The sequence below is a fragment of the Gobio gobio genome (assembly GCF_949357685.1).
Source record: "Gobio gobio genome assembly, chromosome: 23".
Lineage (NCBI taxonomy): Eukaryota > Metazoa > Chordata > Actinopteri > Cypriniformes > Gobionidae > Gobio > Gobio gobio.
The window spans coordinates 3,235,916-3,252,920 of record NC_137119.1 but is presented as its reverse complement, the minus strand read 5'-3'; the positions used below and the strand labels follow the sequence as shown (position 1 = coordinate 3,252,920).

Genomic DNA, 17,005 nt, shown 5'->3' with positions numbered 1-17,005 from the left:
TCCCTCTTTTCAGTTGGATTGTTTCAAATTTTGGATAATTTTTTATTCAATCTTATATTTGTCATATTGGTACTTGGTATATGAACACCCAAAAAAATTGGGGACAGGATTTGAAAAGTCTAAGTGGTCGTAAAAAAATAGCCACACTCAGGACCTTCGGGTCAAAAATGACCCCCATAGGAAATGAATGGGAAATGGGCAAAAATATGAAAATACAGAGTTTTTTTGTGCATACAATCTAGAAATCAGCCAGGATGCAGAAACAAAGACTCAACAGTGAAGGAGTGAATCTCTAAAACATCAAGAGTGCAAAACAGACAAAAAAACTCACACACACACACACACACACACACACACACACACACACACTTATACACACGCACACACAAATTAACGCGTGCCATTCCAAAAGCTAATTGTGTATAAGTGTGTGTGTGTGTGTGTGTGTGTGAGTGTATTTGTCTGTTTTGCACTCTTTTAGAGATCTTCACTGTTGAGCCCTTTTTTTCTGCCTTCTGGCTGATTTCTAGATTGTATGCACAAAAAAACTAATTTCCCGTTCATTTCCTATGGGGGTCATTTTTGACCCGAAGGTCCTGAGTGTGACTATTTTTTTTTTACAACCACTTAGACTTTTCAAATCCTGTCCCCAATTTTTTTGTACCAATAAAGTCACCAAGTTTCGGACCATTCCGACGAAGCTACGATTTTTTACATTAAAAAAAAAAGACCGAAGACCCCCAGAGGGTTAAATATTGAAATTATAACATTCATTTCCTGACTTATTTTGTAAAATATCTCCTAATATAAACCGCATTTAAAATAATTTTTTTTTTTAGATTTTTTATTAAAACCCTTCTTTCAGTGTCATATTTCTAACAGTATAACATAACATTAAGCCGGTCAGTGTGTGTGTGTAACGTGTTCTCAGAACGAGGATCGACTACGGCAAGCGGTGGAGCTCATTGGCAAAGCGTCACGGCTCCTCGTCAGACAACAGAAGTAAATGTTCATTGTTTTGTTTTATTATTCATGTTAGTCCACAGTACTAATCACTAATATTAACACACACAGCTAAAACTGTTTTAGTAAATGTTGAGATGAACTAAGGTTAATAAATGCTGTGGAAGTATTGCTCATGTTAACTAATGTAGGCAGCTAATGTTAGTCAAGGCCATCCCTAGCAATCATTTATTAGCTTGACCTTTACAGTAACTCTTGTGGATTATGGAGTGTGTTATTTAAATTGCAGGTTTGATGAAGCCGCTGTGTCCCTTCAGAAGGAGAAGAACATGTATAAAGAAATAGAGAATTATCCAACGTGCTTCAAGGTGTGTGTGAGGATTCATATCTCTGGAGTAGAGATGTGTTGCCACGAGTAACGGTGTGTGTGTGTGTGTGTGTGTGTGGTCAGAAAACGATCGCGCAGGTGCTGGTCCATCTGCACAGAGCGGACTATGTGGCGGCGGACAGGTGTGTGCGGGAGAGCTACAGTATCCCAGGGTTCAGCGGGAGTGAAGACTGCATAGCCATGGAGCAGCTCCTGCAGGGATATGATGAGCAAGATGAGGATCAGGTGACCCGAGTCTGTACCTCACCACTGCTCAGATACATGGACAACGACGTGAGTCTGCCACATGAGTGTGTGTGTGTGTGTGGGAATGTTTTTGTGAAATATCAGGACACAAATGTGTATAATGACATGGGTATTACAAAAAGAGGGTGAAATATGAGGACGTTCCCCATGTCCTCACTTTTCAAAATGCTTATAAATCACAGAATGAGGTTTTTTTCACAGAAAGTGAACTGCACAGTCTCCTGTGATGGGCTGTGTGTGTGTGTGTGTGTGTGTGTGTGATGGGTAGGTTTAGGGGCAGTGTGTGTGTGTGTGTGTGTGTGTGTGTGTGTGTGTGTGTGTGATGGGTAGGTTTAGGGGCAGTGTGTGTGTGTGTGTGTGTGTGTGTGTGTGTGTGTGTGTGTGTGTGTGTGTGTGTGATGGGTAGGTTTAGGGGCTGTGTGTGTGTGTGTGTGTGTGATGGGTAGGTTTAGGGGCAGTGTGTGTGTGTGTGTGTGTGTGTGTGTGTGTGTGTGTGTGTGATGGGTAGGTTTAGGGGTAGGGGCAGTGTGTGTGTGTGTGTGTGTGTGATGGGTAGGTTTAGGGGCAGTGTGTGTGTGTGTGTGTGTGTGTGTGTGTGTGATGGGTAGGTTTAGGGGCAGGGGCAGTGTGTGTGTGTGTGTGTGTGTGTGTGTGTGTGTGTGTGTGTGATGGGTAGGTTTAGGGGCAGTGTGTGTGTGTGTGTGTGTGTGTGTGTGTGTGATGGGTAGGTTTAGGGGCAGTGTGTGTGTGTGTGTGTGTGTGTGTGTGTGTGATGGGTAGGTTTAGGGGCAGTGTGTGTGTGTGTGTGTGTGTGTGTGATGGGTAGGTTTAGGGGCTGTGTGTGTGTGTGATGGGTAGGTTTAGGGGCAGTGTGTGTGTGTGTGTGTGTGTGTGTGTGTGTGTGTGTGTGTGTGTGTGTGTGATGGGTAGGTTTAGGGGCAGTGTGTGTGTGTGTGTGTGTGTGTGTGATGGGTAGGTTTAGGGGCAGGGGCAGTGTGTGTGTGTGTGATGGGTAGGTTTAGGGGCTGTGTGTGTGTGTGTGTGTGTGTGTGATGGGTAGGTTTAGGGGCAGGGGCAGTGTGTGTGTGTGTGTGTAGGTTTAGGGTGTGTGTGTGTGTGTGTGTGTGTGTGATGGGTAGGTTCAGGGGCAGTGTGTGTGTGTGTGTGTGTGTGTGTGTGTGTGTGTGATGGGTAGGTTTAGGGGTAGGGGCAGTGTGTGTGTGTGTGTGTGTGTGTGTGTGTGTGTGTGTGATGGGTAGGTTCAGGGGCAGTGTGTGTGTGTGTGTGTGTGTGTGTGTGTGTGTGTGTGTGATGGGTAGGTTTAGGGGCTGTGTGTGTGTGTGTGTGTGTGTGTGTGTGTGTGTGTGTGTGTGTGTGTGATGGGTAGGTTTAGGGGCTGTGTGTGTGTGTGTGTGTGTGTGTGTGTGTGTGTGTGTGTGATGGGTAGGTTTAGGGGCAGTGTAAGGGAATAGAAAATACGGTTTGTACGGTATAAAAACCATTACGCCTATGGAATGTCCTCACATTTCACAAAAACAAACATGTGTGAGTGTGTGAGTGTGTGAGTGTGTGAGTGTGTGAGTGTGTGAGTGTGTGTGTGTGTGTGTGTGTGTGTGTGTGTGTGTGTGTGTGTGTGTGTGTGCCACTCATCAGTACAGTACAAAGAACATGAGTCTGTTAGGTAGCACTTTATTTTCAGTAGCAGGGTTTGTACATATTTCTACCAACGATCCTCATGAATATTGACCCAGATCATCTTCAGAACATGCTGACAAAAGTTGATGTCAAACTGTTTTCAAATAACACACTAATGAATTTGAAGAGGCCGCCAAAATGAAGCTGAGGCTCTGGGTGTTTCTCAAACGGAGGGCTGCGTCCTCAGCGATTCAACACTAGACACCGATATTAAATCCATACCATACAGGGTCTGAATTTTGGCGCGGATATTGCACATAATTTTACTCTCGCAAGTTTGGGGTTTTATGAAGTGGGAAATTACCGCATATGTTTATTATTAAATTAATCAACAAAGATTAATCACATCAAATCAGGCATTTGTTAACTATTTTGTAAGAAGTAATTTCAGCAATACTGCGCGTCTCCTTCTCTAGCTCTCAAAATTAGCAAAGACATCATTCCTACACTAAAGCAATCTGCGCGCTCAGATTCAACACTTTCACTGTCGCTGACGGAAATCTCTTCCCACGTCTTTTTAAACCTCGACAATTTGAACATGCAAGCGATTTTATAGAATTTCATAATACAGGGTATGGGAGCTCTTTGAGAGAGTTTTCTTTGTGCTCATACCAACAACACACACACACACACACACAAGCCTAAAGAGCTCGCGCATTGCAAATATTGCTGTTTTTCCTTAGTCAAATACACACAAAATGATGTCAAAAATGTCCATCTTTAGTGAGTCGTCACATAAACACAGTTGGTTTTGTCTTTCGCGAATGTAAATAGTGCAATAGTATGTGTGCAAATATTATGAAATCTAAACGGTTGAAACGAACACTGGAGATTTCATGATATTTAATCAATACGATCTTATGTGCGTTGATGAGTGTTAAAAGAAAATAAATGTCTAACTTTATAAGATGGTTTGAATTATGAACTCACCTGTCGATCTCTTAATGTCTTATACAAGACAGGACTGGCAAGTGAGCGATGCTTGGCAAGGTTTTTCAGCAGTTTTATAAGCAAAGTAATTCCAAATTTCACGTCTAATCCTCTCTTTATTAATGAGTTTTGGGAGTGTTGAGTGAGAATCAACTGCTGTATTCATTTTTGTTCCTCTATGGCGCCACATTTGCCGGTTTCGCGTCAGTTTGGGTTGCGATCTAGCGGTGAACTTCGGAACAGCAGCATATACCGAAATGAGCAAAATCATGATATTGTACCGTTTTAAATAAAATACATACCGGTATTTTCCCAGTACCGGTATACCGTGCATCCCTATGTCACACACAGCCACGGCACGGAAATACTATTCAAACTAAATTATTATGTATTACAAATCTTTAGATTAACTGGCTTTCATTAATGCAGTACAGTGACTGACAGCCGTCTGCGGTCTCACATTCCCCTTTTCCACCGAGGCAGTGCTGGTTCTGGTTCTGGTGCTGGTGCTGGTTCGGAGCCAGAGTCTAGTTTCAAATCGGTTCTTAGTCTTTCCACAACCAAAGCACCAGCTCTGAACCAGGAGAAGTGGTTCTTAAGTAGCACCAAATCATTGCTGGGCTAGAAGTAAGAACCGCTTGCGTCAGGGACTGGGTTACTGTGATCAGTGTTGGGGAAAGTTACTTTGAAAAGTAATGCATTACAATATTGCGTTTCTCCCTTAAAAAGTAACTAATTGAGTTACTTAGTTACTTTTTACTTAGTCCGCAAAATAACATGGGGTTCATAGACAATTGGAAAAGTTTTTGGGGCAGACCTGACCTGTTGAAGAAGGATGGCATTCATCCCTCTTGGGGTGGTGCCGCTCTTCTCTAGTAATCTGGCACATAGTCTTAGAGCTAAACCTTGACTCACTAGGGCCCAGGTCAGGAAGCAGACAAACTGGCTAAACCGAGCGTCTGCTAGCTGTCTCACGTCACCGGAGTCAGATAAATCCCAGCACATAGAGACTCTTTCACCTAGATATTATCATATAGAGACTGTGTCTGTTCCCCGAATTAGTAAATACAAAAAAACATCCAAACCATTCAACAGTACAAATTTAATTGATGTCCAACAAATAAACAAAAGATATAAGACAGATGAACAATTGATAAAGCTTGGGTTGCTGAATATTGGATCCCTTTCCCCAAAAGCGCTTATTGTTAATATTATTACAGATAATAATCTAGATGTGCTGTGTTTGACAGAAACCTGTCTAAAACCTGACGACTACATTACCTTAAATGAGTCCACCCCCCAAGATTATTGTTATAAACATGAGCCGCGTCTGAAAGGTAAAGGGGGAGGGGTTGCTGTAATTTATAATAATATCTAATATAATAATATCTTCTGCTCTTTCCACAAATTTCTACTTGAGTTACTTTTTAAGAAAAGTAATGTTACGTTACTTTTGCGTTACCTTTTCTCACCTTTTTCTCACTTGTTTTTGTTTTTTTTATAACAAAAAAGTTATATTTTTGTGCAACGGTAAAGACCTCTTCATACTAAAATGTAAATAATGCGCCTCAGGCTGAGGTAAAAATGCAGATTCCCTCATGAACACTAGAGGGCGCAGCTCTGGATAATGAAGAATAGATGCAGGAGAAAAAAGTTTTACCAATAAAAACAAAAATCTAGTAATTTTCATCATCAAAGGTCAGCAGCAAGACTTGGGTAAACTAAATATAAAGGTAGATTATGCATAAAAAGTTGTTTTATTTAACATTTAATTATTGGAGATTTGCATAGTATTCTGATTTTGCATTTGACTGATTTTATTCATTTTGAGGAGAACAGAATCTTTATTGTGCAAGTGAGATAAATAAATGGTCACATTTAGTTTAGAACTACAATAACCATCATGTACACACACACACACACACACACACACACACACACACACACACACACACACACACACACACACACACACACACACACACACACACACACACACACACACACACACGTAGTGTCTTCATCTTTTATGGGGACTTTCCATAGGCGTAATGGTTTTTATACCGTACATACCGTATATTCTATCCCCCTACACTGCCCCTAAAGCTACCCATCACACACACACACACACACACACACACACACACACACACACACTGCCCCTAAACCTAAACCTACCCATCACAGGAGACATTCTGCAATTTTACATTTTCAAAAAACATCACTTAGTCTGATTTATAAGATGTTTTCCTCATGGGGACCTAAAAATGTCCCCACAAGGATGAGGATTTCGGATATTGCCATCTTTGTGGGGACATTTTGTCCCCATAACGTAGGGATTACCAGTCCACAAACACACACACACACACACACACACACACACACACACACACACACCTCTCCACATGGGGGCTGGAGAGCTGTCAGTCAAATTTAATGTGAAAAGTAACTCAGATATTTTGTTATAAATTTGAAAATTAATGCGTTACTGTACTAGTGAAGTTTTCACTGAGGCACTAACAGACTTTTTTCGGGATTTTTGGGAGGAGATTGGAGCTTTAATTTCTACATTTCTATAACTGTTTATTTCATTTCTATAACTTTAATTATTTGCTTTTGATAATCGCACCTCTGCTTCCGGTTCTCTACTGCGCAGACTCGCTCCCAAGATGTCAGCGCAAGTCAATGAAGTCGTGTCGTCCATATTTTTTTACGGTCTATGGTCTCTTTAGATTCAGCGTTTCATGCCGAGTCAAACGATGCCCATATTACCCACATTTTTACATCGGCCAATTTTAATTGTCGTAAAGTGCTATATTTTAACACGCATTGGCTTATTGTTACGAAACTCTGTGTCTTGAGCACCATCCCCTGACAGTACTCAAACATTTATGGGGCAGCGCCACCTTGTGGTCAAAAGTAAATACATTTTAATAATCAAAGTATAATCAAATAGTAAAAAATTAGGGCTCTCAAAAGATTAATTGCGATTAATCGCATCCGTGTTTACATAATGTGTGTGTACTCTGTTAATTATTATTTATATATAAACACACACATTCATGTATATATTTAAGAAAAAAATATTTTTATATATAAAACATTTATATTTATAGATTATAGATTATATAAATGTATATACAGTATATACATGCAAATATTTCTTAAATATATACATGATTGTGTGTTTATTTATTTATATATATATATATATGAGTACACACATATGTAAACACTAACTTTTATTTTGGATGTGATTAATCGCGATTAATCTTTTGACAGCCCTATAAAAAAATGCGAATAACTTTTGATTAAATTCACCTATTGTAATAAATCTTAATAGATCCCTTGACTCGCGCTGAGAACACGGATACCAATTTTGCCAAAGTCAGCCGAACTTCCTGTCCGCCATTTTGATTTTCTTTATCCTCCTGGACCGTTCGTCAGATTTTCACCAAAATCGAATCGTATCATCGTCAGAATGTGCCAGCAAAAAGTTATGGATTTCATGTCAATGGACGAAAGCATTTTTGTGAAATGACTCTGAGGCTGTATCTCTGCAATGCTTTGGCATAATGACACTAAACTGTGTCATCTCACTCTGACCACATCAGTTTGGTCACAGCGCCACCTATTGGTCAAAAGGGATAAAGCGTTAAATCAAACTAGTGACTGTATTTGTGATGTTTCAGCCATTTTGCCTGAAATAATTTTTAAGTGCTCTGCTCTCAGATATAGTTAATTATACTCGTTGTACCTCAGCTGTATGTGACCGCAAAATGACTTGAGTGAGTTGTTTTCAGGGGTTTCTAATCTTTTCATTGTCTCTGTTTCACTCACACGTCGAAGAATGTGGCAGGTATGACATCACAAACGAAACCCTTTGCATATTACAGTAGAGAAAGTCTCCAGTTTCCCTCCTATAATGTTAGTGAAGGTCATGTTTAGTCTGTCCGGCCTCTCTCTGACCCTTTAGAATGAAACCAGCATCTGTAAAACCTCCACATGCAAATGAGCAGTGTTGGGGAAAGTTACTGTGAAAAGTAATGCATTACAATATTGCGTTACTCCCTTAAAAAGTAACTAATTGAGTTACTTAGTTACTTTTAAGAAAAGTAATGCGTTACATTACTTTTGCGTTACTTTTTCTCACCTGGGCTGGGCTTGTTTTTGTTTTTTTGTAACAAAAAGTTATATTTGTGCAACGGTAAAGACCTCTTCATACTAAAATGTAAATAATGCGCCTCAGGCTGAGGTAAAAATGCAGATTCCCTCATGAACACTAGAGGGCGCAGCTCTGGATAATGGAGAATAGGACGCAGGAGAAAAAAGTTTTTCTAGTAATTTTCATCATCAAAGGTCAGCAGCAAGACATTGGTCAATTATATAAAGGTAGATTATGCATAAAAATAGTTGTTTTGTTTAACATTTAATTATTGGAGGTTTGCATAGTATTCTGATTTTGCATTTGACTGATTTTATTCATTTTGAGGAGAACAGAATCTTTATTGTGCAAGTGAGATAAATAAATGCTCACATTTAGTCTAGAACTACAATAACCCTCATGTTCACACACACACACACACACACACACACACACACACACACACACACACACACGCCTCTGCACTTATTTTTCTCCACATGAGCGGTCAGTCAAATTAATGTGGAAAAGTAACTTGCATTACTTTTTTGAAAAAGTAACTGATATTTTGTTGTAAATTTGAAAAGTAATGCGTAAATACTTTACTAGTTACTTGGAAAAAGCAATATTATTACATAACTCAAGTTACTTGTAATGCGTTTCCCCAACACTGTAAATGACCTCTTTAATAACCAGGTGTATGTCCGTCAATCAGCTCATGATTGTGATGTCTTTACCTGTCCTACAGTACGCAAAGCTGGCCATCAGCCTGAAAGTGCCTGGAGGAGGAGGAGGGAAGAAGAAGAAAGCGATCGCCGCTAACGCTAGCGGAGACGCTGGAGCCCAGCCGGAGGAAGATGAGGATGAGTACGCTGGAGGACTCTGCTAAACACATCCACCGCCTCAGACTCCAGCATGAAGGTGCATGAGATATTATAATCCTGTCCTGGAGGAGTTTGTGTTTTAAGATGCGCTCAGAAAAGCCACTCAAGCATGTGTGTATTTATTCAGGTTTGCCGCTAAACTCCCTGAAGTTGAGTTTTCATGCAAACCCGATCAGCCTTACTGTTAAACGAGTGTGTGTGTGTGTACAGTATATCAGACTTATTCAAAACCACACACTATCATGTGAATATTGAAGAGCTGGGATGTGGATACCAGTGCCTGCCTGACCAAAATGTATTTGTCATTTCAATACTGTTTCAACTTATTCTCATTCATTCTTAAAGGGTTAGTTCACTTCCTAATGATTTCCTCACCTCATCTCATCCAAGAGGTTCATGTCTTTCTTTCTTCAGTGGAAAAGAAATGAAGTTTTTTGAGGAAAACATTCCAGGATTTTTCTGCTCATAATGGACTTCAATGGGAACCAACGGCTGAAGATCCAAATCACTGCAGCTTCAGAGGAAGAGCTTCAGAGGCTCTGACCTAGACAAACATCAGACACATTTACAACACAGTTTATTTATACTTTCAAGCTCGACTTCGGTGTAGGATCACGTCGGAAAGGTCACATGACGTAGATGGAAGTACCGAAAAAAACTCCATCTCACGTTTTCCGCCAACTTTAAAATCGTCCAACATTGTTGCTTTACCTTTATTTGTGTAAAGAGCGTTTGATTTAGTCTTTGCACGTTTGTTTTGAACACTGGGTCGGTTCTTCCACCTGCGTCATGTGACCTTTCCAACATGATGATGTCATATGCCGTGAAGAAGAGCAACACAGAAGTCGAGCATCTGAGGTTAAAATGTGTAAATGTATCCGATGTTTGTCTAGATCAGACTCTATTCCTCGTCTCTGAAGCTCTTCCTCTGAAACTGCAGTGATTTGGACCTTCAGCCGTTGGTTCACATTGAAGTCCATTATGAGGAGAAAAATCCTGGAATGTTTTCCTCAAAAAACTGAAGAAAGAAACACATCTTGGATGAGATCAGGAAATGTTCATTTTGAAGTGAACTAACCCTTAAACTCGGTTTATTCTTTGCATGAAATGCCTTAAGATAATCAGAATATAAAACGTGATCTTAGTTGTGTTTTAGTTGAAGGTGTGCAGGGATCAATTTCTGTTCTGGCGGACTCATGTTTACTGTGATCGCATGGTTTCAGAATAAATAAAGACTCTATTTTAGATGCTTTTAACTGAGTTTTGTACACAGACACACACAGACCAACCGGTTTCCAGAATGTGCTTTATGATCCTGACCCACAATCACAGAGCATCTGAGAGCTTCAGTCCTAAACATCCAGCTCTTGAAGAACCCGAGCACTTCTGGGTCCAGTTTTCTCTGAGGATAAAAAGTGCCTAGTGTCTTTCAGTCGCCGTCTCCTTGTTCAAGTGTACAGCCAGCCACCAGGACAGTATATTGCACAGCGCACGATTAACACACACTCCCAGTGTCTAAATCTGTCCCCTGTGGGTCCCAGGTCCTCTTGGTCACAGGAGCACTAATGAGTGGACACTTCCTGCGGGAAGCAGCATCCGGCCTCGGGTTTCCCAGCGATCCCAGAGGCTCATTTGGTCTTCTCGCGGGTCCACTTGATCATGGTCTCCGGAGAGCGGTAGAGGAAGATGAGTTTGGCGTACAGGTCCTCCTCCAGCTCCAGCTCGCCCGTCTCCCGCACCAGGAAGATGTCGGTGCAGAGCTTGAGGATGCGATCCACACAGGGAAGCTCTTCGAACATGATGGAGTGCGAGATGCCGCTGAAGAACTCGCGGACGAACTTCCCGATCACCAGAACCACAGATGCGTAGAGTCCCATGATCCTGCGGGAGACAGTCATGTGTTATACATCTGTGGCCCTTCACAGTCTGTGCAGGAGTTTCCATTTAAAAGGTTTGTTCACCCAAAAATTAAAATTCTGTCATTAATGACTGACCCTCATGTGGTTGGACACCCGTCAGACCTCCGTTCATCTTCAGACACAAATGAAGATATTTTAGTGTAAAGCTGATGCTGAGAAAGGCTTCAGATAGGCCTCCATTGGCATTCAGTACATTTACACTCACAAGACCCATAAAAGGCACTAAAAACGTTGTTACAAAGTCCATCTCACCACAGTGACTCTACAATAATTTTACAAAGCGACGACAATAGTTTTTGTGCGCAAAAAAAAAGCAAAATAACCCCTTTATCCAGCTTGTTCTTGTCTTCCGTGTGTGTCTCCACGACGCATGCGCGAGAATATGAGCAGATCCGGCGTTCGGGAATCCATGAAATGCCACTTTAGCCCCATTTTGAGAACTACACCGAGACCTAAAGCACGATCAATGTAGAATTCAACAGCTGAGATACGCGCGTCTTCCTCTGCTCGTAAACAAATCTCTTCTGGGTCATGTGTCCGAACGCCGGATCTGCTCATATTCTCACGCATGTGTCGTGGAGACACACACGGAAGACAAGAAGAGGTTGAATAAAGTCGTTATTTTTTTTTTTTGCGCACAAAAACTATTGTCGTCGCTTTGTAAAATTATTGTAGAGCCACTGTGGTGAGATGGACTTTGTAAAGATGTTTTTAGTGCCTTTTATGGGTCTTGTGAGTGTAAATGTACTGAATGCCAATGGAGGCCTATCTGAAGCCTTTCTCAGCATCAGCTTTACACTAAAATATCTTCATTTGTGTCTGAAGATGAACGGAGGTCTGATGGGTGTCGAACGACATGAGGGTGAGGAATTAATGACAGAATTTTCATTTTTGGGTGAACTAACCCTTTAACCAGCAAACCATCACAAAACAGTGCTTTCCTTCTCACAGTTAACTAGGCCTGTCACGATTGGTCGATACAATTGACTGCGTAGACGCTGTTAATTAGTCGACGTCCATATTTTTAGTCGACTGGGTAAGTTGGGGACGATATGAAATTGTATTAGTACCGGTACTTTAAAAATGACAGCACTCTATAGACGGTTTCAACGGCAACAAAATTAACAAACGTTTCTGCGCATGCGTGACTTTGTGGCCCAAACTTAACTTCCGGTAGTCGTCCGCAAAGAATCAATAACAACAGAGGCTGCGTTATCTTTGTGCTATCATCTTTCATTTCAATTGTGCAACATTATCTTAATGTTTTTATTGTTTCAGCATGTTTATTATAAATAATCTCCCATTTCTGTCTGCAATATAGAGTGGGGGAAAGGGTTAGTTCACCCAAAACTGAAAATCCTGTTATTAATTACTCGCCCTCATGTCGACCCCAACCCGTAAGACCATAGAGAAGAAGAACAATATCTTAATTTGTGTTGTCTTACAGGTTTGAAACGTCATGAGGGACAGAAATAATGACAGATTTACAATGTTTGGGTGAACTAACCCTTAGGAACGTTTAATGCTGTTTTCTGTACGGTATCTTATATAAATGCTTGCGCGCTCGCCTTCAATCATGCAATGCATCGGAATAACATGTTTCTTTGTTTCATAATATAAGATTAATGTTGGGAAACTTAACTTGTAGATAAAGTTCCCTATTTGAGATTATATATGTATATGAATGCATCACAAAAAATCCTGTGCTCTATGGGCACTGCCATTAATAGAGGACAAAGGCACATTTAAATATTTAGCAGGAAACATAAATGCGATCAGTTATCCAGATGGCGACCACTTGATGAGAACAAATGTAAACTCGCTGTGTCCTGATTGGCTGATGATCACAGCCAGAATAAGTTACATCTAGAGTAGATTATTTCTGATAACAAGCTAAATAAATAACAAGTAAATGACATTAGACGCTCTCGTATGCTGGATATTTCTGAAGCATTTAAGGCTTTTTGATGAGTCGCACACACTGCTTTTGGCTGTTGTCATATTCTCTCTGCTTGATCGTTAATATTTATATCATGTTATCCAAGAATAGTACGTCAAAAATGTGTTTCTACTGAGTAGTGCGCCATACTATCCCCTTGCCAGACCATAAACAAACACAGACCGGAGGTTAACTTTGGGCCAGGCGCGTAACCATGGCAACGCACGTGTATAGTAAGTTCTGTCATATTATTCAGTTACTTTTACAGTTTTTTGCCATGGTATGGATTCAGTATCAGTATTGAGGTGTTTTAGTCTGGTATCGTATCGAAGTCATGATTTTGGTATCGTGACAACACTATTCTATATAAAAAGTATTTTCTGATATTCTTTTTTTTTTATGTTGGTTTAGAAATTTGTACCAAGGGCTTGTTTACATTATATATTTTTTATAGTACACTACTGAATGCCAATGTTGCAAGTTAAATTAAATGTTTTTAAGTAAAATTGTTGAAAATGATTGTGATAAATTAGTCGATAGATTAGATTAATCAATAAATGAGTTGATAGATAAATGAGTCGTTAGTGTCAGCGCTGTAGTTATCAACACATTAGTGAGAGTTCTGTGATCACTAGGGCTGGGCATCGACTTTCATACTCTTCAGATATCGACCCAATTGCCTCGACACTATCGAGTATCATAAAAGGTCTTGTGGTTTGATACCTAAGGGGTTAATCTAGTCAACATCAGTGAGCCAATAAGCATGCAGCACGATCGGCTGTGGTGGAAAAAACTATTTCCACCACACGCATTTTTAAAGAAGTCTCTTCTGCTTACCAAGGCTGATCAAAAATACAGCAAAAATTCGATTTAATTTATTTTATTTTTTTTACAATTTAAAATAACTTTTACATTTCAATATATATTTTAAAAAGCAATTTATTTCTGTGATTCAAAGCTGAATTTTCAGCATCATTACTCCAGACTTTAGTCACATAATCCTTCAGAAATATTTTTTCTTACTTTATTTCAGATAAATGCTGTTCTTTAGAACCTTCTATCCATCAAAGAATCCTAAAAAAAAAAAAAGTTTTACACAACTGTGTTCAACACAGATAATAATCATAAGTGTGTGTTGATATGCGAATGATCAGTGAAGGGTCATGTGACACTGAAGACTGGAGTAATGATGATATAAATCACACTTTACTGTATATTCACACAGAAAATAGTCACAACAGAACTGTCACAATATTACAGCTTTTTTTGTATTTTTAATAACATAAATGCAGCCTTGGTGAGCAGAAGAGACTTCTGTAAAAACATTAAACATCTTCCCGTTCTCAGACTTTTGACCGGTGGTGTTTGTATATTAATCCTGGTGGGATTGAGCTATGAGGAAGTGCAAGTGTACTAATACTTTTACTAATGCTTTGCAAGTCATTTTGTGATTCTGCATTTCCTTTAGTACGTCTTTTTTTTTTAAAATTGCGTGATAAAGGTCTTAAATTTAATTCATAATGGTCTTGAAAAGGTCTTAAAGTCTTAAATTTGACTCTGTGAAACCTGCAGAAACCCTGTAAATGCTCTCTGAAGCCTCATGCACACTAGAGATGGGCGGTAAAAATGTTCCTCACGATAAGAATTATTCTTCCAGCGTTAATACCGATAAAGCCTTGATGATGACACGTCCCATACGCAGCTCACGTGAACAACTGCGGCTGAAGAGAGGAGTTTATCGCTAAATGAGGAGCTAATGCTACAAGCAAACACTATTTCAGTTCACCTCAATGAATGCAGAGTGCATTTGAGGCACTAGTGTGATTCACACACACACACGGAGAGAGAGTCTATCCACGCACAATTGACGTGCTACATGTAAACACTATTTCCTGTAAGTTCATGTGGAATTCAGCCTTTATAAACAAGCACAATCTCAAATATTACTGTCCCTGTTTTGATTTCAGCAAATCAGCTCGAGCGAAGGCTGATTAATATTCATGATCCCAGCAGCTCATCAATCCTTAGTATTATCATCTTATCAGAAACACTGAATGAGCAGCTTTAAGCTCCACCAGGCCTGAGATCAGTTATAATGACACATGCATTCATACGCTTTCATTCACACATGATTACTAAGCTGAAGTTCCATCATTAAATCATTATTTGCATTTTGTGTGTAATTTGAGCACATGGTTGGGGTTTTTCCACTTTTGCTGTTTGCACCATGAGAATATGAATAAATACAGAATCTGTGTTTACATTTCAAACTTGATTTGAGTTATGGTGATTATTATTATTGTGATGTTTGTCAGTACAGTTGCACTAATCAATGATCTGCACGTTTACAGAAGAAAAGAATATCTGCAACTCTTCCGTTTCTGAAAGGGCTGGTGTGGATTTGACTGTTGTTTATTCTTGTATGTATTACAGGAGCGTGTTTGATTTGACTTTAGATCAGTTTGTGTTTCGGAGGCGCTCAAGAATGTGTTCAGCGGTCACATGAGGAATCGTCATCGCAATAAACAACAGAAAATGTGTTATTAAGTCCATATCGCCCATCGCCTGCTTTGTGTTCACACCCAAGTGATTTTCACAGGCAGGGGCGATTCTAGGATTTTCATTTTAGGGGGTATGAAAAAAAAAATGGTAAGACTTTAATTTAGGCTCCAATTCTCACTATTAACTAGTAGCTTATTAGTATGCATATTAGGATATTGGCTGTTTATTATGATTTATAAAGCAAATATTAATGGCTTATTCTGCATGACCATATTGTACATCCCTTAATCATACAATGTAGGCAGGTTTATAATCTCAGAGTTCCCTGAGAACATTTTGATTTCTATGATCTAAACATGTGCATTTTAAGATGTTCTGAACACCAAAAAATGAGATAACAGCTTGAAAACCATGTCATGCCAACGTTTTTCCATTTTCGTCAGTGAAGACAGTAAACATATGTTTAACTGATATTTATATGTTTTATGAATCATTTTTGTACATTTACTAATTTACTGAAGGCTAACAGGTAACATTTATTAAATTAATTCACAATATGCACACATTCATTATTAATCTTATGCCTAATCTGAAGAAAACGGCTTTGTTAATATTTCTTGTTTGTTAATTATATCATAAATGACATTACATAGGCCTATTTCAATTCAAAATGGCGAAATTAGACCAAAGTTTATTCATTTGGCTGAATATTTTTGTCATTTGTTTAACATTTCTGACTTAAAGAAGCAGCTGTCAAATATGAAATGTTTAGTTTAGCTTCATATCTCTCACTTGACGTTGAGTTGTGCTGCTGAAACTCGCGCTCAGCCTCAGCAGCTTCTGTGAACATAAAGCCCGCCTACTCTGATTTGATTGGCTTTCTCAAATATGTTGAGATTGACGAGCGGTGACAGACCAATGAGAGCTCAGATCAACACACACACCTCTGCTTCTGACGCGCTCTGCGGATTGAAGAACACGCTGATTAACCCTCGGGGTTCTTCGGGTCAAAAATGACCCGAAGCGTTTTATATTTATATTTTTAAAAATCGTAGCTTCATCGGAATGGTCCGAAACTTGGTGACTTTATTGGTACTTGGTGTATGAACGGGATTTGAAAAGTCTAAGTGGTCATAAAAAAAAATGTACCCTAAATAACGACTTATATAGTGATGACGATTTCAAAACACGACCTCATGAAGCTTCGAAGCGTTATGAATCAGTGAGTCGAATCATGATTCGGATCGCGTGTCAAACCGCCAACCCGCTGAATCGACTCACTGATTCATAACGCTCTGAACCGCTGAATCGACTCACTGATTCATAACGCTCCAAACTGCTGAATCGACTCACTGATTCATAACGCTCCAAACTGCTGAATCGACTCACTAATTC

The 17,005-nt window shown here is 39.7% G+C and overlaps 2 protein-coding genes across 2 annotated transcripts in view; one reads left to right on the top strand and one right to left on the bottom strand.

Moving 5' to 3' along the window:
- The window catches only part of LOC307119597 (gamma-soluble NSF attachment protein-like), a 15,038-nt gene extending 4,537 nt beyond the window's left edge, over nucleotides 1-10,501 (top strand). Inside the window, exons 8-11 of the mRNA XM_079805957.1 lie at nucleotides 932-1,002; nucleotides 1,253-1,331; nucleotides 1,415-1,624; nucleotides 9,115-10,501. Coding sequence (XP_079662083.1) covers nucleotides 932-1,002; nucleotides 1,253-1,331; nucleotides 1,415-1,624; nucleotides 9,115-9,255 — 501 coding nt within the window. The 3' untranslated portion in view covers nucleotides 9,256-10,501. The remainder of the gene's footprint in view (nucleotides 1-931; nucleotides 1,003-1,252; nucleotides 1,332-1,414; nucleotides 1,625-9,114) is intronic.
- A 44-nt stretch (nucleotides 10,502-10,545) lies between these two features.
- Nucleotides 10,546-17,005, bottom strand: part of LOC307119565 (piezo-type mechanosensitive ion channel component 2-like) — a gene marked incomplete at its 5' end in the record, with an annotated part of 129,959 nt that continues 123,499 nt past the window's right edge. The window contains one exon of the mRNA XM_079805907.1: nucleotides 10,546-11,131. Coding sequence (XP_079662033.1) covers nucleotides 10,879-11,131 — 253 coding nt within the window. The 3' untranslated portion in view covers nucleotides 10,546-10,878. The remainder of the gene's footprint in view (nucleotides 11,132-17,005) is intronic.